The sequence below is a fragment of the Sinocyclocheilus rhinocerous genome, unplaced genomic scaffold, assembly GCF_001515625.1.
Source record: "Sinocyclocheilus rhinocerous isolate Xijiao unplaced genomic scaffold, SAMN03320098_v1.1 scaffold562, whole genome shotgun sequence".
NCBI classification, from domain to species: domain Eukaryota; kingdom Metazoa; phylum Chordata; class Actinopteri; order Cypriniformes; family Cyprinidae; genus Sinocyclocheilus; species Sinocyclocheilus rhinocerous.
The window spans coordinates 1,798,394-1,820,631 of record NW_015641608.1 but is presented as its reverse complement, the minus strand read 5'-3'; the positions used below and the strand labels follow the sequence as shown (position 1 = coordinate 1,820,631).

At 38.7% G+C, this 22,238-nt stretch overlaps 1 protein-coding gene across 2 annotated transcripts in view; it reads right to left on the bottom strand.

Moving 5' to 3' along the window:
- The window catches only part of LOC107755262 (E3 ubiquitin-protein ligase SH3RF1-like), a 62,484-nt gene that overhangs the window by 3,550 nt on the left and 36,696 nt on the right, over nucleotides 1–22,238 (bottom strand). For both annotated transcript variants that reach the window (XM_016572002.1, XM_016572003.1), the window contains exons 3-10: nucleotides 17,749–18,024; nucleotides 17,161–17,256; nucleotides 14,097–14,414; nucleotides 5,577–5,687; nucleotides 3,468–3,598; nucleotides 2,672–2,842; nucleotides 1,690–1,973; nucleotides 896–1,224 (exon numbers count right to left, since the gene is read on the bottom strand). In XM_016572002.1, the coding sequence (XP_016427488.1) occupies nucleotides 896–1,224; nucleotides 1,690–1,973; nucleotides 2,672–2,842; nucleotides 3,468–3,598; nucleotides 5,577–5,687; nucleotides 14,097–14,414; nucleotides 17,161–17,256; nucleotides 17,749–18,024 (1,716 nt within the window). The remainder of the gene's footprint in view (nucleotides 1–895; nucleotides 1,225–1,689; nucleotides 1,974–2,671; nucleotides 2,843–3,467; nucleotides 3,599–5,576; nucleotides 5,688–14,096; nucleotides 14,415–17,160; nucleotides 17,257–17,748; nucleotides 18,025–22,238) is intronic.

Here is a 22,238-nt window from a genome sequence, read left to right as displayed (position 1 = left end):
TGTGGCATGTGGCTTGTCATTGTGTAAATAGGAATGTGATTTGTTCTAAAATAACAGTTGCATTAATATTAAAATATGAAAAATTTCTATTAAAATATTTAAAATGTACGCACAAAAATTTTACAATTAATGAATTATTTGCACACAGACAAAAAACTGAATTTTAATGTTTGTTAGTGATGGGTGACAGATGCCTTATGTCTGAAGCAACTCCCATGTTCTGGAATGTGACAGTAGCCAATCATCTGAGTGAAATATTTACTGAGCCACAAATGACTTAAACGGTTCCATCCATAATAAATAATGAAAGGCAAAAAGTTAAAAAAAATTAATAAATAAAAATAAAACTGGATGGAAACCCAGTCTACTGCCATGACACAATCAAATTATTTTATTTAATATTTTTTGTACTTATTTAATTGACTCTGACTCACTTTAATCACTCTACTCCACATTTTTATAGCATTTTCATTATATCAATAATTCCTCTAGTAGTATTATCCCAGCTATTACAAAAACAAAAAGAAAACACATCAGAATGATTATCTCCAGAGATCTGGTAAAAAAAAGAAGAGGTTTATAAAAGTGAACTCTGAAGATCTGTGAGTCAGCTACACTGTACATGCAAGAGTACCAAGAAATCTCCCAGAACATCGAGCCAAAGTGAACAAAACTCAAGGTTGTGTCCTCTGGGTTTGCAGAACAGTCTGAATTCTAAAAACTGATGATTTCAGCTTTATATCAGCAGGCGTAAACATCCAGCTCAGCAAATGAGGTGAAACTGAGAATTTCTAACTGCCAAATGCCTTACTGCAGCACATTAAAATAACACTGATGGGAGGGGAAAAGCAAAATAAACCATTATAAAAGCTGTAGATGATGTAAAATGTCTCACCTTGCAGTCTTTATCCAGTCTACAAGCAACACCGTGATTCAAAGCTGAACCAAGAGATTTTGTGCCGCCAGGGTTCACAGGAAGTGCTACAACAGAGACAGGTCTCATGGCATCACTGTCCAAAGAAGCAGCGCTAACATTAGGAGGGGTCAAGGAGGCGGCGGCACAGCTCATAGCCACACCAACTCTGGCTGAGGAGGATCCTGGGCTGGAGCCGAGGACAGGTGAAGCCTGAAGAACCACAGCTGTGCTAGGAAGGTAGGACACAGGATTGTGGGATTGGATGGGCGTCACTGCTGCTGTAGGCCGGTCCTGACTATGACTCACAGCTGGTGGGAAAAAAAGGTGGAATAAAAGAAAGATGATTTATTTGATGACAAAATTGAGTGCCCATAATAAAGATTTTAAAGTTTTTAGAAATATACTATTTGTATTCATGTTGGTTTTATATGATTTTGAAAAAAATCAGTGAAAAGTATCAATTTAGTGACAATTTAGTTCATGATTATTAATTTTTTAAGTATTGTTTGCCAAGCAATAATAATAAAAAAGATAACTAAATAATAAAATTTGCCAAACTACTTGTGGTTTTCTTTTCAATAATAATTTTTTTATGCTTTTCAGGAAAGTTGTAATTTTTTTCTTTTTACTTTTGAAATGTTTTGCGTTGTTCCTAAAAATTATTTGAATTCAGAAGTTAAAAACAAAATTATATCATAAGCACACAGGCCTGTTTCTGAAATAAAATTCTGAGTGGTGTTTGTTATTAGGTGCGTGTGTGCATGTAATTCTACCTGTCCTGACCGCACTGCGTGCCTGGTTAACGGTCATCTGTGACGTCACATGCATGAGCACTTTGGGGTGCTGTCCAGTGGCTATATGTGCAGCTGACACTACAGCAGCAGGCAGTGGGCAAGACGGGGTGGGATTTGGGCAGACTGGGAGGGGTTTGCTGGGGTCGACACTCCCCAGGGCGGCTCCAAGAGGAGCAGAGGAGGGGCTGACTATGGTGACGCCACGTCCTGCCTGGGAGCACAGGGTCAGGGGAACTTTTGGCTGACTGCTGCCAGAAACAGTCCTGCAGTAAAAGGAAGAAATGTGAGGTTCAAGAGGTTCTGCTCATCCTGAATCTTTTGACAATGCAACACATTTTACAGCAAATCAACAGAAACATCCGTACATTTAACAGGCTCTATGTAGTTGTATTCTTTTTAAATCACAGGTGTGATGAGAAAAAAAAAATTAATAGGAATTGTAAGAGGAGCTGTAAGAAAGACATTTCGAAGACATCTGTACAATGGTTTGAATGACTGTAAATGGCTCATCATGCTGATTACTTCAAGGTGATGTGTTTTCATGCAATCAGTGAATGATATTATGCATGTAATTCTCATTCCTGCCACAAGAGAGTGCTGAGTTTAAAGGAATGTCCCGGTGCATAAGAAGCTTTATTGATGGCATTTGTGGCAAAATGCCCTTTAGCGCAAAAAAAAATCAAAATAAAAAATTGACTAATCTCACATTTAACTTATTTTTTTAATTTGTAATCCACATTATGACTGACGAGTTGTCAACAAAGTGTAACTTTTATTGAACCTGGAACACTCTTTTAACAATTTCATGTGTGAACGTGACCAGCTCAGTTTTATCTGCAAGTGGAGACATTATGTGTGGTGTGCGTGTGCCTGAGCCAGAAAACAATCAAATTTTTCCCTAGCTTACAGGGTGTATGAGTGATAACATATACAAGTGTGTAAGTGTGTGTGTGTGTCATACCTGTTGACAGGACTCGTGTAGTTACCAGGAAACACTCCGATCTTGCCAGTGTGCATGGATGTTCCTTTAAACCAGCCATCCTGACAGCGCTCCAGCACCAGAAACATCTCCCCCTTCCTCAATTCCAACTCATCTTCCTTACGAGGCGTGTAGGGAAACATCGCCACGTACCTGAGAGAGAATCAAGTTTCCAACATTAAAAAAATATAAACAAACAAACAAACAAAAGAGACACATTTCATTCTGTAAAGTTTAATAAATTTAAAATTGTATAATTGTTTTAATGTTATTTTTAAAAAGGACTTTAAATAATTTTTTAATTGATTACAATTTTGCATTTTTTTATTGTTTATTAATTTATCAATATTTAGAGTTTTAATTTGACTTGGATGCAGTACTGCTAATCAAACAGGGGTTGGCGTAAAATAATTTCCAAGGACACAAAAACCATAAAGTCTTTAAAAACTGCCTTGAAAATGGGAATGTAATGAATAACGGCCATAAAAATACTCCACCCAGAGCATTATGGGTGACTCCAACAGAAATCAGGTGTGTTTAGTTGATATGCAGACAAAAGGTGAGAGGTCAGGGCTCAGGTTAAGTCCCCAGAGACAACCCTATTCCCCTTAGACATGACCTCTGACCCCTCACCTGTGTGTTCAGTCACGCTCAGCTGGCATTGGGTAATAGCAGAGAGGTGAGTTAGAGTTGCAAGGACCCTCTCATGCTCTTTCTAACAGTAGGTATATCTCTAAAGTTGTATATTTAAAGTGTGTGCATTTTATGTTGTACTCACACGGTGGGTCTCTGACGGCCACTCTGGTCACCCACAGCGGGCAACGGCCTCTGACCAGCATTCAAGGCGGCAGCGCCCACAGTTGAGGACTGTGACTGAGGTGGAGGAGGAGGTGGAGGAGGAAGAGCATCCTGAAATAATTAAACATACATTTAGTTAATATTATGTCTCCTACAAAATGATTTATGTATAAGAAACAATATAATTAAAGTACATATTGAGATACTGCGGTTCTCATACCCGTCCATTTTCATTGTTATTTTGACGTCCATTCACATATATGTATCTCATGTGTAGCAGGAAATTATGTCAGAGACATCCCTGCAAAGTTTGGACTTTCATAAAACCATAATCCCACTGACTGTGACTTTCCAGCTTGTGTGCTGGTTGCTAACAAGCGGGTACTTTGGCTGTGGCAGGTGTTGTGATTGGTGGATATCCAGCCTGGGCTACATGTCTGGCTGAAGACGGAGAAATCGGTTCCATATGGACCAACGCACACATCTGCAAACAGACTTTATGAGCCCAGTGGCACCACTACGAAAACAACTCTCACACTGTAAAACTTGTTTTGTTGCTTTAAGTCACCTTTTTGTCTGTTCGTTTCAACTTCTCCTACAATGTTTTCTCTACTAATGCTCTTGTCTTATTTGTTTTATTAATTCATGTGTCCTGTGTTTACTGCCTAATGTGGATTTACTGCAATTAGGAACAACTAAAAAAACAACATCTTTCTCTCTGGTGCTTTTAAATCCCATATACGAGATAAGAGAGTCAACCGATGCACACTAAGGCCACCATTACAAAAACAATGCTTTGAAAACAAAAGGAAACAGTACCCGCACAGCACTGAACACACATCAATCTCAGAGAGCCATTAGTGTCCAGCCTGAGGCCCACACAACTCCCTGAAATGGTGTGTGTGTGTGTGTTTGCGTTGAAGGAGATGAAGGGCTGTCAGATGGCAAACTGTCCTCGTTTAGCATTAGCATTTGAGTGTGTATGAATGTGAATGTATATGAAAATGTTAGAGGGAGAGCTGCTTACATTTTGCTTTAGTTATATGAGTGTTTGTGTTTTGATACACTACTGTTCAAAAGTTCGGGGTCAGTAAGATTTTTTTACACTGATACTTAAACTGAGGTAACATGCTTACCCAAGGAGAAGTTCGTGTTGCATTCACAATTAAGCACACAACTTTAATAATGTTTTGCTGTGCTTTAGAGGGGATGAATTTTTTAAAAACAACATCTTAAGAGAGTTTTTAGCTGACAGCATGCTGGGAATTACTGTGCTGAAATTCATCGTCATTGTCAGCACAAAAATTTTTTTAAGAAGTTGCTCCTCTATATTAATTTCCTTTAAATCATTGCAGCTACAGCCAGCAAAACAGTCATTTAGTTAAAAAAATACACCGCCTCCAGCAATAAACAAGGATAATTACCGTCAGACTCCAAATATGCACCAAAACATTGCGTTTTTAAGACAACGCATTAAGTTAACTTAAAAAAATATTAGATAAAAGTGTCAAGACTAGGGCTGCCACAATATAAGATTTTCACTACATGATTATTGTGGCAAAATGAATTATTGCAATATCTACAAAGATATTTTGTTTTCTCCTTTTTTGGCCAATGAATCACACTCAAAAAAAAAAGAAGAAAAAAAAAAGATTTAAACTTTGTCCTCTGAATATGTCTGGTATACACGAACCACTGTAATTATATAGGGCTCCTGTAGAGTGACAAATCAATTTAAAAAAATCTAATCTAAAGTTTAAATACTGTGCACTTCGAACAGAAATCTTCCCACAATTAATCAAACCTTTACTTTATTAAAACTTGATTCAACCTGACACAAGATGGAGCTTAATGATTCTGTTCATTAACTGGTTATCAGCCAAATCCGAAATTCCCAAAATGGCAAATATCAGCCATTTATTTGGCGCCTAGCTGACATATCACATAGTGCTGAGTAATAGCGTTGAGTACTGTTGTACAGACAGGGTCATTTTATATATACAGGTTAGAAGATGTCATATGAATAAACTGATAGGATGATGAAGAAATTGGACATACTAAGTCGATTTAAGGACCTTGTCAGACTCACCACTGGAATAGAGGCATAGCTGGTTTCTGGAGGAAATGTGAAAACTGTCGCTGTGGTGACAGGACTGCTTGGTGGAGGAGTAACAATGAGTCCTGTTGTGCAAATGTGAACCTAAAAGAAGACAAATAAGAAGAAATAAGTTAATTAACCTTTCCTGAGCTGTTTCCACTGCTGGCAAGTGGAAGCACGTTATGAAACGTATTATGAGAGAGAAATTCTGCTTAAGGGATGACACAGAAAGCCATACAACCGAGAGAATTTGAGTAGATAGCCACACGTTTGACTTCTGTTTAGACAAACAAACTTTAATGCAACAAGACATCTTTAGAGCTACATGTCAGCCTACATTTGTTGTTCATGCCTGAAATCAATCCAGCTAAAGAACAACATTGACGGCCTTAAAACCTCATGACCAATGAGAACTTGCCTTTGGTAAACTTAGTCAAGTGTCAAAATGACTTTTATTCTGGTCAGTTGGGAGTACATGAGTGAGCAAAATAATTAATGACTGGTTGCTACTGCCATTTATTTAACAGATAAACAGCCGTTTAAATGGTTGGACTCAGCCTTGCTAAGCATAAGAGAAGCAAAAGAGAAAAAAATCTTACCAACCCCAAACGTTTGAAGGGTAGTGTAATAATCAACACAACTAAAAGCTGCTCTAAGAATATCAGCTGAAATAGACTGTAAATTGTGTTAAATTATTATAACAATAAGTAAAAAAACTCAAAGACTGAGGCCATAAAATCCCATCCTGTCTTTTTTAGAATGGTTCAACAATAGGACCGACTCATAACAGTCAACTGTCAGCAAAACAAGTCACGTGCTTAATAATTTTTGTATAGCACATGTATAGTCTAGTTTGTATAGCAGACTCTTAAAAGTGTTACATGTACTTGTATTTCTCCCTGTCTGGAACAATCAACCACATGGCATGTTTATGACTTTATGACTAACAAGAGGTCATAAATCAGGAATAAAAACTGGAGCTTTACTTTGTCAGAAAACATTAATAGCACATGGACAGACCACCTAGGGCAATCACGAGTGTGTACGTTATATTAAATCCACAGATGTTGGGATCACAGGGCTTCATACAAAAACTACCGAAATAAACACACTTTCAGGATAAACCGAACCTCTGAGAGACACTACAAACAAGCCAGAATCAAACAGATTTGTAGGTTCAAAGGGACGAGCTGTAGAAATGTTCTGTGTTGTGACATTCAATATCTGGATCAGGTCCTGAGCGAGTGATGTGCTCTTTTTGAGTGAAAACACTTCACCTGTGCTTCAGCGAATCAGACACAAGAGTCTTCAGACAGACATTCCATTAAAAAGAATAAAAAATCCACACCTTACTTCTAAAAGTATCTAGAGAGGAGCTCAAAATAGTCCTCATCAGAAAATAGACATCGACATAATTATACAGAAATGATAGCATCCGTAATTTACTTTTAAGTTCGATTCAATTTCCTGTTCTCTACTTCTCTGTGTGCCCGAGGGAAATGCAACTCTTCTGCATATTGTATGACTGTCCTCGGGTGGCATTTGTCATTAATGACATGACTTTTTTCCAACACTCTTCACCTCAGGTCCAGATTTAGATCTGTACTTCTCACTTCATGACCTGAATGTCCCAAAGCCAGTAAGTCCAAACAACAGGCTTCTCCAGCTTAGACTCTGCTAAATTCATTACAGGTAATGAAACGGACATGAGAAAAGGCCAAACCATTTACAATCTGTAAGAACTGACACAGCTCTCCACACTAAAGAAAGAAAGAGGGACTGTTGTGTGTGTGCATATGCAAAGAGTATTAAGACACTTAAAGTTGGAATGATACTAAAGTAGCGACAGATCTTTTTTTTTCCATACTGTCACATATAACCAAGTGAAACAGATTATCGAAAAAGGGGAAAAAACATGTAGATTCTATCCATACAGGAGGGACTCGAGACTTGGTTTTAGCTAACATTTCTATCCAAACGATTCAAGAACTTCAGCATACACCCACCAGAGAGACATGTCATTTTACTGGAAGATTGAGATATGATTCAAAATTACAAGGTTAAAAAAAAAAAATCTAATATATTTAGAAAATGGGATAAAGTTTCACTTCATGCCAACTTTAAGAAACTAACATTTCTCAGAACTAACTTTAGCAGAAAGTGTTTTATGTGCTAAAATTTTAAACAGTATTTTTACTGCATGAGCATGTTAACCTGGGAGCTAAAACTGAATGTTTTCTCCACAGAGACCTCAGAAAGAGTAAGTGCTGGTGGAGTGTGTTGAAGTACATGTGAATCTGTGTGTGTGTGTGTGTCTGTGCAAACAGCATATCTCCCTGCCACAGGCCTGCTCAGCTTCAGGGTACATCACCTCTCAAGTCGCACCCTACAGGTTTGATTGTACAAGGTACTGAGTGAGTCAATGTGTGGGATATGAACATACTGGAGGGCACACAAACTCTCACAAATGCTGTGTTATTCTTGTTGACACACCACTTGCTGCAGGTGAGAATGACATCAGCGATTGCCGATTGGATAAAATAAGCCAACAGCTGAATGATAATCACAGCTGCGGGCAGGCCTTTTCAGGCAGCATTTCCACAACGCTGAAATCATGCACATTTCCTTTGCCAAATACTTTTTTTCTTACAAGTACAGTATTGTAATTCAACCCCCGAATTCACACATGATTAGTTCACACTTACAAAAACTCACAAAAATGAAAACTTTACTTACTCTAATGTGACCTTCTTTCTTCTGTGGAAAATAAAAGAAGATCTTGTGAAGAATGTTGGGAATCAAACAACAATGGCTCAATCTATCTTTAATGTTCCACAGAAGAAAGAAAGCCATACAACTGAGTGTTGATAAAATTTATATATATATATATATATATATATATATATTTTAAAACCCTTTAAGGGTTTGACAAATCTGGACATCAGGTATGTAACACTTGTACTATTTTTCATGCTTAATTCATAACTGAAATGTACAAAAAAATTAATAAAAAAAAAATCCACAGCACCACAATCCAAGACTTTCATTTTTGCTGACCTTTCCAAGTGTGCTCAAATGAATTTGTGATATATTTTATTTGATAACTTCATTCCTACATCTGCCACAGTCAGTCTTGGGATTTTGTAGGTCAACGTCTCATCAAACTGTGATTTATTTGTCAAGGGTGACTTTCAAACTTTTACTATTATAACTTATGAAATACAAGTTGCAGCTTTAAGATCTACATCAATAACAGGAACATATTTGAATTTTATTCTGTGATTTTTTTAAAGATAGAAACTTGGAGGGCATGTCTGAAAAGCTAAAGAGAACATTGCTGCTGTTGTTTTCTGCCACTAGTGACAACCGCAATGACCACTCAGCAAAACATTAAAACACACACTAACGAAATGAAAACCCCTGTTCGGTAATTAGAGACGCATCCCTGCTGTGTTTCATAAAGCAGTTAGGAAAAAAACAGCCGTGGCAAAAAGCGCCTATGCTTCTTACTCTCTTTTTCATAATTTTAAACATCCTCATCTTTCCAAATACCCACTTTCTCTCAGTTTTTCCTCTCTTTCTTTCCCTCAAACCAGACTTATATGAGAAAGCAATAAGTCTGTGGTTCATATATTCCAAATGTGTCACAAAAATCGTGTAAATCGATACATCACTCTCATAAGAGGGCATAACTGGTGCCACACAGGAGGGGGATCACTTTACAGGCTCAAACAGGCTTTTATGAGATCTGGAGTGTCTGGATAATTATTAGCGCTAAAACGCCTAGATAGGAATGTTAAAAAGAGCGTGAGAAAGAAAACGTGGGCATGCAAGAAAGGGGCAAAAAGGGAGCGAGAACGAGAGAGAGAGTGTCTATATTCATAGTACTAGATGACATAAAAACAACAGATCAATTGTCATTGTGTTTTGCTGTTGTTCGGTTGCCTGACAACATTACTGGTGAAAAAAAGACGACGGCAAGTATGAAAAAATGAAATAATATGCTGCAGTATGAAAAAAGTAAAGAAAAAACTAGCCCAATTATAGACTCATAAACAGACTGCAGATGATAAATATTCTGGTTACGCATGCAGGAAATGGACTGGTGTCTTGTGTAAATATACTTACTAGGTGTGAGTACAAAACACTGTGCTGGTTTCACATTAACACACGATGACGAATTCTGTTGCTTGAGAAACTGTCTCACGTTCTTACAGCGTTAACACATGTTCGCTAAAGCCACCAAACAAGCTTCCTCATTCCATCTGCACCAAGTATTCCCTCTCATAAAACACTGTATCGGGGTCAGCTTTCACAACACCCCGTCTCAACCACTCCTTTATGAACACGAAAATGGATCCAAGAGCACACAGACAGGCCGAAACTAAGACGACAGAGGTATAATGTGTCTTCTGTTGTGTTTTGTCCCACAGAACAGGACTCCAGAGAGGTTCTTGGGCAGGAGACGACATCAATGGAACAAACATCATGGAGAACAATTTTCCAGTTATTTGTGTGCTTCTTATACTATCAAATTCACATGCAAAGGAAGTCTAATACTGACACGAGAAGTGTGGAGATATCGGTTCAACAATGAGAGAATTTCTTCCACTTCAGGTTGCTTCTTCGACAGTTTCAGGTCACAGCAACTAGGGGTGCAAGGCCTCTTTAAAATACTTCTCGTGTTTGTATACTGCCACAAACATTACCATTTATGTGCCAAAAAGTGTACAAAATAAAACATGAACTAAGTCTCTTATACTAACCAGGACTGCATTTATTAAAAAACTATTATTTTATATTTGAATACAATTTAAAATGTAATTCCTTCATTACATGAATAAATGTAACATTTATTCTTGTGATGGCAAAGCTGAATTTCAGCATCATTACTCCAGTCTTTAGTGTCACATGATCTTTCAGAAATAATTCTAATAGGCTGATTTGGTGCTCAAGAAACATTTACCATTATCATGTTGAAAACAGTTGTGCTGCTTAATATTTTTGTGGAAACAGGATTCTTTTTGGGATTCTTTGATGAATAAAAAGCTTAAAAGATTAGCATTTATTTAAAATATAACTTTTTTTAGATTTTATATGAATCCTTGCTGAATACAAAGAAAAAAGAAAATAAAAGCTTACTACAAATTAAGCTTACGTTTAAGTTCTTGCAGTGACAAGGTTTAATAGGGTGATATTTTTTCCTTTCCTTTTTAACGAAACAGCCATTTTTTATGAATACAATAGAAATATTTTATGTAAGGACCTAAAGTGAAATGACTAGAGTAACTAAACAAGCTAATCGTTTAATAATAGTTTTGAATTGTTTAACTGAAATTGACAGGTTGGACTGCAGTGCTGCAACAGGAAGTCATTTATGAGCATTTCATGAGTTTTTTTATGTTCGTATACAATTCAAAGTATCATTTTAAATATCTAGACTTTGCTATGTTTCAGATGCCAGAAAAGACTCAAATTTACCACAAAGGCATCAAAGCCAAACATGGAACATGCTAGGCCATAGATCGGACTAGCTTTCACATTTTAAGTGAAAAGTAGTAGTTTTATACTTTCTTTTTTATTTTATCCTTAGCAGAACAGCCTGACACTCAGTGAGTCCTAAAATCTTTAAAACAAAACAAATCAAAGTGAGTGTAAAGCAGAGGGGGAAAAGTCACATTCCTGGAAGTTCCTTAGAGCCCCCTCCACACCAGAACATCTGCATGAAAAGATATGTCTGTCTAGCATCTCCTTAGAGACCGCACTGCTCTGCAACTACTGGAACAGCTCTGAGTGACTGTCATTCCAGGGTTGCTGCAGTAACCTCTGTGAGCGAGTGGAGGGGGGAGTGTTTGATGTGGTGGAGTGCTGTCACGCACCAGTGGTCTCAAACGCTCGGACAGCATGTTGGACTGTTTGGAATGAGAGAGAGTAACTGCTGACAGAACAGGAGAGAACAGTAAGCTGGTGTGCACAAGCATCAGAGCTCTGGAGTGTGGGCAGGATGTCTGACACGATGCTCACTTTCCTTTCCCTTCAATCTATCATTTGCAGTTGTTTGACAAATTTCACCATTAGGCATTTAACTATGGCACATTCCCTCATTTTCACTGTCCTCTAACCAATATTGTCAGCTGAAGTGATCTTACTAAAGCAACACACAAAAAGTGGACATACCACCTTTTTTGAATAGTACAACAAATTTCTCTGAGAGTCAACGCGTTTCGAAATCTGTTACGGTTTCATCACTCAGTATACAGTCTCTCTGTCACTACACTAACTTGATTTGAATAGGTCAAGATCAAGCAACTGCCACAGTCACACTATAGTAAGATTGGGCAAGACACTGAATATTCATGTTATAGTTGTGATTATTACGGTGGAGATATAAAATAAAGCAAAATTATAAACACCTTTTTACTTTATATTGCACCATTAAGCTTCCTAAAGACATTTTCAGCTTATGTTCATTTACTCTAGTTATTATTCTGTTTTTAGTTCTTACAATAAACATTTGCTGAAATGATGGTTTCTCTGAATGAGGGCACAAAGAACAAAAAAAAATATATAATAATCAGTAAGGACACATTAAATTGGTTAAAAGCTGTAGTTTCTATCTTAAATGCTGTTCTTTTAAACTTTCTATTCATTTAAAGGGGTCATATGATGCGATTTCAATTTTTCCTTTCTCCTTGGAGTGTTACAAGCTCTTGGTGCATAAAGAAGGTCTGTAAAGTTGCAAAGACTAAAGTCTCAAATCCAAAGAGATATTCTTTATAAAAGTTAAGAGTCAGCCACGCCTACCTAAAACGGCTCGTTCTAACGCGCCCCCACATACCTACGTCACTATCGGGGAAGATTTGCATAACGCCGCCCAAATGTTCACGCAAAAAAAAAAAGGCGGCGTAACTTTTATTCTCGCTGTAGTATTGTCGTTGCCGCCGCCGCCATGTCGTTAAGGCGCTGTGTTTTTCGATGTGAAAGCGAAACTACTTTATTTGGCCTTCCAAAAGAGGATGATATCCTGCGTAAAAAGACAGTATGAGTCATTATAATCCGTAATTATGTCCCCACTGGATGCAACAAATGCCTCGTTTGTAATGGGTTATATTGTTTTTGTCTTGTCGCGCCAGCCCAGGACACAGGGCATCACAGTATGGTAAGAGGCGTAACATTTCCGTCACATGCTTGAGGTATTCGGCCAATCACAACGCACTGGATAGCTGGCCAATCAGAGCACACCTCGCTTTTCAGACCGATGAGCTTTGTAAAAATAGATGCGTTTCAGAAAGGCGGGGCATAGAGGAGCAACAATAATGTACATTATGTGGAAAATAATGTGTTTTTTGAACCTTAAACCGCATAAACACATTGCATTACACCAAATACACAACATAATGTTCTTTTTAGCAACGTCATATGACCCCTTTAAGAATCCTGGAAAAAAAGCATCATGGGTTCGACAAAAACATTAACACAGAACAACAGTTTTCAACACTGATAATAAAGGTTTCTTGCGCATGAAATCAGCATATTAGAATGATTTCTGAAGGATCATGTGACACTGAAGACTGGAGTAATGATGCTGAAAATTCAGCTTTGCCATCACAGGAATAAAAATAAATGTTTAAATATATTACAATAGAAAACAGTTATTTTATTTTAAATTGTAATAATATTTAACAATATTTTTTACTATATGTTTGATCAAATATTCAAACACACACAAAAAAAGATCTTACAAATCGCAAACTTTGGAATGGTAGTGTATATAATGACATTTATAGAATATTGACAGTAAGAGACGGATAACTGAGAATGAGAAAATGTATAGAATATTATCAAAAGGGTTTTAAAAAAAAAATATATATATATATATATTTTTTTTTTTTTTGTCTGAAAAAAATCATACTAACTATACCATATCCATACATACTATCAACAGTGGTACCTAATAAACAATGGCTAAATGAGTAAATTTGAAAACAGCATTCACATTAGCCTATCAAGACAAACTTCTCCAAGTATATGAGAAAGCCTAGTTTTAGGTGATCATGTCACATATGCTTTGAGACTGGACTTCAAGATATCTCCAAGGAAAGGCATTAAGGCATTAGTGGGAGTCCGATTTGAGCCTGACTTTCATCTTCCCCAGTCTATTTTTAATACATCTGTGCAGATCCTGCTGTACTGAGTACGTGTGCGAGTGCATGTGAACTTAGGCTGTGTAACCATGGCCACAGCTGAGAAGCTCATCCTCAGTGAGAAATGATGTCCTTACCACCACTCAGTATGAGAACTAATCTATATATAACACGGAGAGAGAAAAAGTGGATGAGGAACAGAACATTTAGAGGTCAGCCACCATCATGCTGAAATAATCATCATCTTCCTCTCCTTATGGATTATCTGTTTCCCCATCACCAAATCTCTCTAACATAGTTACAACACAAGGCTGCATGGTGTGCTCTGATATGCTGCATGAGTGTCAATCCATTCATCATCTCTCACCTGTGAAGGTGCGCTGGAGGACAGGCCTCCGCTGAGCTCTCCAATCCGGGCCGCTGCTGTGGGGTTGGAGGAGCTGATCAGAACCGGGCCGCTGATCTCCATGGAGTGTCTCTGTGGTGGAGGGGCCAGGCAGGGCTTATGGGACATAGTCAGAGAGGTGAAGGAGTGTCGCTTCTTACTGTTCTTCTTCTCTCCAGAGGCTTTCTGGGAGCCGTTAGCCTGGGGGCCCGAGGAAGAGGAGGACGTCCCTTCACTGGAGTCTCCTCCACATTCAGATGGCTTGTCCAGTTCTATAAGCTGTCGTGCTGCACTGTTAAACTGAACGTGGAAGAGAGAGTGAACGGAAATAATACTTTACACCACATACTATTACTACTGTATCTAATTTTAGACTTTTAGAAATGTTGCGAGCCAGATCTGAACCCACAATGCCCATTTGAGCACTCAATATGCACATTTTGCACACTTTCTTTAAATGTAATCTAACAAGGCATGATGTACTTGTAGAGAATGAAAGAAGCAGGAGTACACAGAGAACGTAATGAATCTTTAATCAACAAACTGAAAAATATCTACATTAGTTGTGGCTACATGCACCGTCTACAACAACAACAAAAAAGTGCTGAGCAAGAAGAGATGAGTAAAAAGTGATGGAAGAGTTCAAAGACTCTGTGTACAGTATGTGGGGCAGTGGGTGTGATGGGACTGCAGGCCATGTCTGATTTCATGTGAAACTGAAATCAAAGGCAGGCGAGCAGTGAGTCTCCAGCTAATGACAGAGCAACACCCATCACCCCGAGCATCCACCTCACTTTCTACACAAATGAGAGCAGCCCATCAAATGAAGAACCCTACACAGATTTCACCTAAACACGCTCTGATCTAGGTCACGATGAGGATTGATTAAATTCTGCTATAGATGCTGAATACAGGCGTAGAGTGCTTAGGTGCAGTGTTACAATGGATTCATTTATTCATATGTTATATGATTTGTGAACGTATTAATAAATTAAACAATATGAGATACATTGGCAAGAACATTGGCAAGGTACACTGACAAGAAATTAGACATCATGCCCAAAAAAGAAGATGTTGGATCAGCACCAGCCAAATCCTCAAACTTTTGACTAGTAGAGCAAACAATACTAGATCTAAAGCAAATCCTAGAATTAAAACGAGCTGTTTTTTCATATGATTCACCTAAGATGAGTGGTAATAAAATGTAATATAACTTCAAGATCAGCTCATTATTATTCCAGTGTTGCCCTTGCAAACTCAGTCAGACAGTAAATAATGCATAGTAGGGCTGGGCGATATGACATCATATATCGACGATGTCTCTTAAGTATCGCGATGTCGATGTCAACAGTCAGGTAACAGACGATTATCAACATTATCGGGAAAAAATGACAAATGATAAACCTAGTAAGTTGTAAAAAATATTTTACATAGCCCCATAATCACCAGGTCTTTTTGCATGCAAGAGTGAAATAATTTAGTAGGAGGGTTGAGCATCGAAAAGCTATTCCAATTTCGGAAATCAGATCAGATGCATAAGGTCAGGAATAAAATTACTTGTTATAAAATTATACATTTCGATTCTGCTTCTCGATTTCTGTATGCACATTTATTGTAATTTCAAAAGGTTCAACTGCAAGAAGACGAAATAGAACTCACTTCTGCACTCGCGCGCTGTTTTCTGTGGTGCACACACACACACACACACAAAATGCACGCACAAAAGCCGCCTCTTATATACATTTTTAATCCCTGCATGATTTTAGTCATACATGATAAATATCAAATACGTTATAGGTTGACTACAAGTTTAAAAACAACGCTGCAGAGTTCTCCTCACAAAACGAAATTCATTTCAAACACAAATTTGATAAGAACAGAGTGGAAATTATTAGCAACACCAAAATAACAGCAAAGCTAATGTTTTCTGTTAGTTTAAGCCCAAACTAAGAAAAGTAAAACCAAACTTTGTGGCAATAATTAAGACCAAACTGAACATGGTGTGTTTATGGTGCATGTCGGCAATGTTGTCTCAGCGGGGGCGGGGCGGGGCGTGGTGGAGGTGGGGCTTACGTAGACGATATTATCGGATATCGCGATATTTTAAGGCAATTATCGATAAGATATTTTTGACATATCCCTCAGTCCTAGTGCATAGGTGACAGTTACTAAGAAAGACACATTCCTGATTCCATTTCCAAGTCACTCTTTGAAAACATAAATTTATGGTGGCAGAAGGTGACATGGGAACAGAAAAACCTTTCCCCCCGTTACTCTCTTTCAATCAAGTACCTGAGTGAATGTCACTTTTGATGTCACCGGTATCAGAGATTACTTTTTCAAAAGCATTCACTGGGAAAAAGTCTGGTTTAGTGAAAACTGCCAGGGCTTTTGTTCAAGCTCAAAGCCTCCGCCCCTCTCCTCCCTCGTACTCTCGCTCTGCGTGAGAGAGATGCTATTTAAGCAGCACTATTCTGACAGAAGCTATTTTTGAATGTCTTTTGATGGTTATTTTTTCCCCACAGGTTAGACACGTGGCTGGTGGAGAGCTCACGCTGGCTCTGCCAGGGTTCATAAAGGTTTTTGCCTATGTTTATGGGAGGAGGGACATGAGGTGTTGTGAGATGTAAGCTGCTGCAACACGTGAAGTTGGCTATGATAATTGTACCTATGCTTGCTTGAGGTTGAGTGATTCAAGAGAGCAGTGTTTAAAGACAAGGCTGTTCATGTTTTGAGATTTGCATCAGAAAAAATTAAAAGGCTGATGAGGTTTTAATACCATATAACACAATAATCTCAAATAATTAGCAACAATTTGATCTCTGAGATCTTAAAGAGATGTGCGTTTCAACAAGAACAGAAACAAAGACATGGTTGGGGTGAAAGACCGGCCAAATGAACAGGATGTGACAACAAAAATGGCAACAAAGGGTAGTAAACTCATAAAATGCAGGAGAATATTTTGAAGGTTTCCAGTAAAAATCTAAATATAAACTTGAAAACATCAGGGAACAATGACAGTTTTAAATGCACTGATATGACTCACCTCTACATACGATATGGGGAAGATGCCAATCTTATCTCCCAGCATGCCTTCCGCCCAGTTCTCATCCACACGACGAATCACAGTAAGAATATCATCCTGAGGGCGGACAGAAAAAAGCAGGTTCCTTGTTATTCAGCCAAAAGCCCTCACGGCAAGTTGTTAAAAAGTTTATAAAAAATAGTGCAACTCATAGGCATCAGTGAAAGCCAGGCATTTTTTTTTTTTTTTTTTTTCTTACTTAAGTTGCAAGCATAATAATTTTTTTTTCCATTTTCCAATTTCTCCAACATTAAAACAGTGCTGTTAGCTCACCCCAAAAGTATTCACCCCCACGTCTTTCAAAACCTGTATTATTTTCATTTTAAGTGAAACAAACAAAAAAAGAAATTATGCTTCTTTTTCCATGCAAATTAAGTGATCATGGGGTGGATCTAAAAAAGGCTGCAAAAAATGTTCATTGTTAGTTTATGACACCCAATGCATTAAGTGTTACCACTTGTTTTTGAACTTGTAAATGGAAGGTGTGTGTGAATGAGTAAAGAGTAAAGATGAAGGTCGAAGTCTGTATTGTGATTAGATTTCCAGCACCTTTGAAAACGGCAAGCAGTCCTTGTCAGCCTCCTTGTCTTTCAGCTCAAAGTCATACAGGGCCTTGCACTGAGGGGGCGGTTGTGGGAGAGGTTTGATGACCTGGACAAAGTTGGTGGGGAAGAATCCATGGACTCCGCCCATCTCTCCATGGTACCAGTTTTCATCCACCTGCCGGCGCAAGATGATGATGTCACCCTTGCTGAACTTGAGATCTCCGGGCTCTTTGCCATCATAGTTGTATAAAGCCTTGGCACAAGGTAGCTGAGGAACTCCCTGCAGGAAAGAGAAAAAGAAGTGGAGGATTACTAAAAGTGGGAGCCCAGGGTTTGCAAAGCAACTTGGATTCATCGACAATGCAAGATCAGCACTCAAAAGCACATTCATTTTTCAAACTCATAGGACAGGCGAAGGGTGACCGTGATAACCACAGCCAGCTTTCATAGAGCGTGACCATGTGTGGAGTGGAGGAGGGTGTTAAGTGTAAAGTGAAGGCAGAGATTCTGTAATAAACCCTTTGCTGCAAGGTTTTTTAAAACCTATACACTGCTATCTTTGGAGCCTATCACATACTATCCATAACATGGACATCTGCAAAATGAAAAGAAACGAACAACCACATAAATACAGTCTTCGCTCAGCTATACAGTACAGAACACTATCACATAAGATCACTACTAGCTTTTGTGCTGCATATGAGCAATCAGTCTGTCTGGCTTGTCTTTCAGCCTGACCTTGTTGGACTCTCTGTTTGTCTGTGCTTAACTGCTTTTTCTGTCTGTCTTGCACCGTCTGTGTTGCTTAACTTACTGACTGCCTCCTTGTCTGGCAATCCCAAAATGCCCTGGGATATGCCAATGGATTCACAATGTTGTGGGGCAAGCCCATTTATCAATGTGCATGGAGTTTTATGGTGCAGAACCAGTCGCCTGGAACTGGTCAAAGCTCCTTTCAGGCCTGACAATGATCCACAGCCAGAGAGAGGGAGGAGGCAGCAGACGCAGTTCTGCTGAACTGAATGAACCCTTTTTAGGCAAACTGTTAAAGAGAGGGGCCCTCTGTCCAAGAGAACCCCCCCTCCCCCACCACCACTCCGCATAAAGCCCCATGGGCTTCCTCTACTTTAGCATGCATCTCCTGGGCATAGTGAGGAGAATGATAATCACAACAAATGACAAAGAGAATCAGAATATCATTATAAAAGACTAGAAGGTATTGAAAAGGAAGGAAGGAAAGAAGATAGATGGGCGGTGGTGTGGACAGATAGGTAGGAATAAATTATGGGAGGAAGAATAGAAGGAATGTAGATAGGAAGTAAGGAGGGTGGCTAGGTAGGTAGACAGGAAGGAAGCAAAGAAGGAAGGAAGGAAGGTGAGTAGGCAGACAGGTAGAGCAGAGGATTAAGTAGGTAGGTAAAAAGGAAATAAAGAAAGAAGGTGGGTAGGCAGATGGGATAGGGTAGGTAGGTAGGTAAGAATGAAATAAAGGAGAGGAAAGAAGGTGGAAAGGAAGGAATATGGTTAGGTAGGCATGAGGGAAGGTAGGTAAGGGGACAGAAAAAAAGGAAGTTTGTTATGTACGCAGGCTGGAAGGAAGTAGAAAAGGAAGAAGGTGGGTAGGCAGATAGGTAGACAGGTAAGAAGGACGTAAGAAAGAAAGAAGGTGGTTAGGTACTGTAGGTAGGTAGATAAGAAGGAAGTTGGTTAGGAAGGTAGACAGGAAGGAAGGTAGGTAGGCAGATAAGTATGTAGGTAGGTAGGAAGGAGGGAAGGAAGCAAGGAGGGAAGAAAGGAAGAAAAGAAAAGCAGATAGCATGTAGATGGGCAGGTTTTTGCGTGGGCAGGAATGAGGGAACAAAGGTGTAAGTGGGTAGGTAAAAAGGTACTTTACGAAGGAAGTAAAACAGGCAGGAAAGTAGGCAGAAAGAAAGGAAGGCAGGCAGGAAGAAAGAAAGGATGAATGAAAGAAAGAAAACATGGGAAACCGAAGAGAGAGAGACTGATGTGGTACTGTTCAGTTCAGAGGAGGATCAGACAGTGACTAAGCACCACTCACCGCAGAGAGGACAGACGGCCAGCCAGACACTGAGACAACTAACTAGAGGGCAAACTGACCTTTCAGAAACCACATCCCTTTCTCAAACTTAAAAACAAACCAAACAGGAAATAAAGATGAACTTAAGAATTGTTATTTGCTCACAATTCTATGTAATTTGGGCCGACAGCTTTATTTGATGTAACGTAATGCTGTGCCCAAGTCTACGGGCTCGAACAACTGAAAAATCAAAGCTCCATTCATCTGTGCACCTCTGTGCTGTTTTCATCCCCCCTTCTGTGGGCCTCTCTCAAAGGCAGCTGTCAGCAGATCTGCAGATTTACCCACTTTGCTCAGCTTAGAGCATGAAACAGACAGAAAGAGTGAGAGAAGAGGAAATACACTAAAGAACAAGGGATAAGATGGGAGGATGAGAAACAAACAAAAAAAAAGAATAGGACAAGAAAGAAAAGGAGAAAGAAAGAAAAAGAGTTTGATCAAATGAATGTTAGGACGGCCGGTGTGTGTGTGTGTGTGTGTGTGTGTTTTTCCGGTCTAAGCCTTGCGTGTGAAAACGAAGGGCGCTAAAGATCGCTTGAACTGGACCGACATGAAAGAACCGCATTCAGGCTTTTATCCAGGCCAAACAGAGCACTGAAGGTGTGCATGTGTATGCTTGCCCGTTTGTTAAGGTTACATGAACCTCACTAGTTCTATTAAAAAAAAGTGAGGCCACTCGTTGCCTTTGAGGCTTTCCAATCTCAAGACTCATCCTGCTCCAAGAACTCTTTCATGGGACAGGAGGGATAAACACCAGTCTGTCTCCCCGAAGATCTGAAGAGTAAGACTGGATGAACCTGGATCAGAAGAACTACACAATATTAAGACACTAATGCAAGACAGCTCTGAGCGTCCAACGGGCCTGAAATGACTCACTGCTGTGCAACTGCTCTAAACTTCTCTTACTGGAGGGAAAAACAACAACACCTTTATGTTGTTAAAACGCTCCCCAGTGCTGAAGCAAATTCGATTATAATGTAAACAAGATACCTAAAAATACCTAGTAACAAAATAAAAACCTCTGGTGGCTTTCAGAGTCTACACTGCAGGCATGCTGATCTATCCTCTCTAATTGCCAATTACAACTAATTTGTCATTTCGTAGATTCTTTCCAGTGCCTTACAGTACAGTACAATTATCACCAAGATGGGGGGAAAAGAAAAGACTCATGAATGCAACTGTTTCTCAAATAAGTTGTAATTTTGCATTATAGTAAAGACCTGTTCGCATTTTGGATAGTTCACCAAAAAATGAAATTTCAGTCATTTACTCACCCTCATGTTGTTCCAAACCTACGTGAATTTCTTTCTTCTGCTGACCACAAAAGAAGAGTTGCTGCTAGCCACTGATTTCCATTGTATGGAAAAAAATTTTTATGGAAGTCTATGGCTACCAGCAACCTGTTTGGTTACCAACATTTTTCAAAATATCTTCTTGTGTGTTCAACAGAAAAAAGAAACTCCTACAGGTTTGGAACAACATGAGGGTGAGTAAATGACAGCAGAAAATTTTTTTTTTTTGGAGAACTATACCTTTAAGTTTAGTGACTGAAATTAATCTTTTACTATGAACCAAAACCAAAATCAAAGTTTTCATTTAGCCAAAAACTGACAATAACGTTTCAGTTAATAAATTTGAGTAATTAAACTCTGTATTCTATTCAGAGTTTCACGTTCACAGGTGATGAATCAGTCGTAGTACAGTACTTAGGCAATGATATGCCTTGAATTTATTCTTGAATCAAAACTCCTTAAAATCATGAAGTGCAAAAAATAATCTTGTCATGGTTAAATGTCTTGCTCAAGGGCACATTGGTAAGTTGTAAAACTATTGGTAGTGATACATTTTATAAAAACTGAGAACAAAAAAAATAAATAATGTTTGGGATTGGCTCTTAGATTCCATCACACAATTCGGCTGGCAGCGATGTTTGACGTTCCTTAGCGGAGTGGAACCTTCCTTTAATCTGTCAAAGCGTGACAGCTAGATGTGCCTAATACAGCACTAATGAGAAATGTGTAATACAATACTAATGAGCTCTCCCAGTCACAAGCCATCAATCACTATTAAGGCTCTAATATCCACAAACATCCCTAACCATCTCTAAATCACTGTTAGAGGCAAACTAATGTCATATAATACAGCCTTTTAGCTCACTCAAAGAAGACTCTTTCCAGTCGTCCCCCTCGTTTCGCGTCTTTTCAATTCACACCCATCTCATCTGTGACCCATCACTGTCTAGATCATGTTTTGGACAGGTTGACAAGGCTCCAGACTAAAGAAACAACTAGGGAGCCACTAAAAATTAAACAGTCAGGAGTGAAATAAAACTTTTGACTTCATAAATATATGAAAATGTCTCGTGACAAAGAAACATTTTAGTATTCTGACAACAA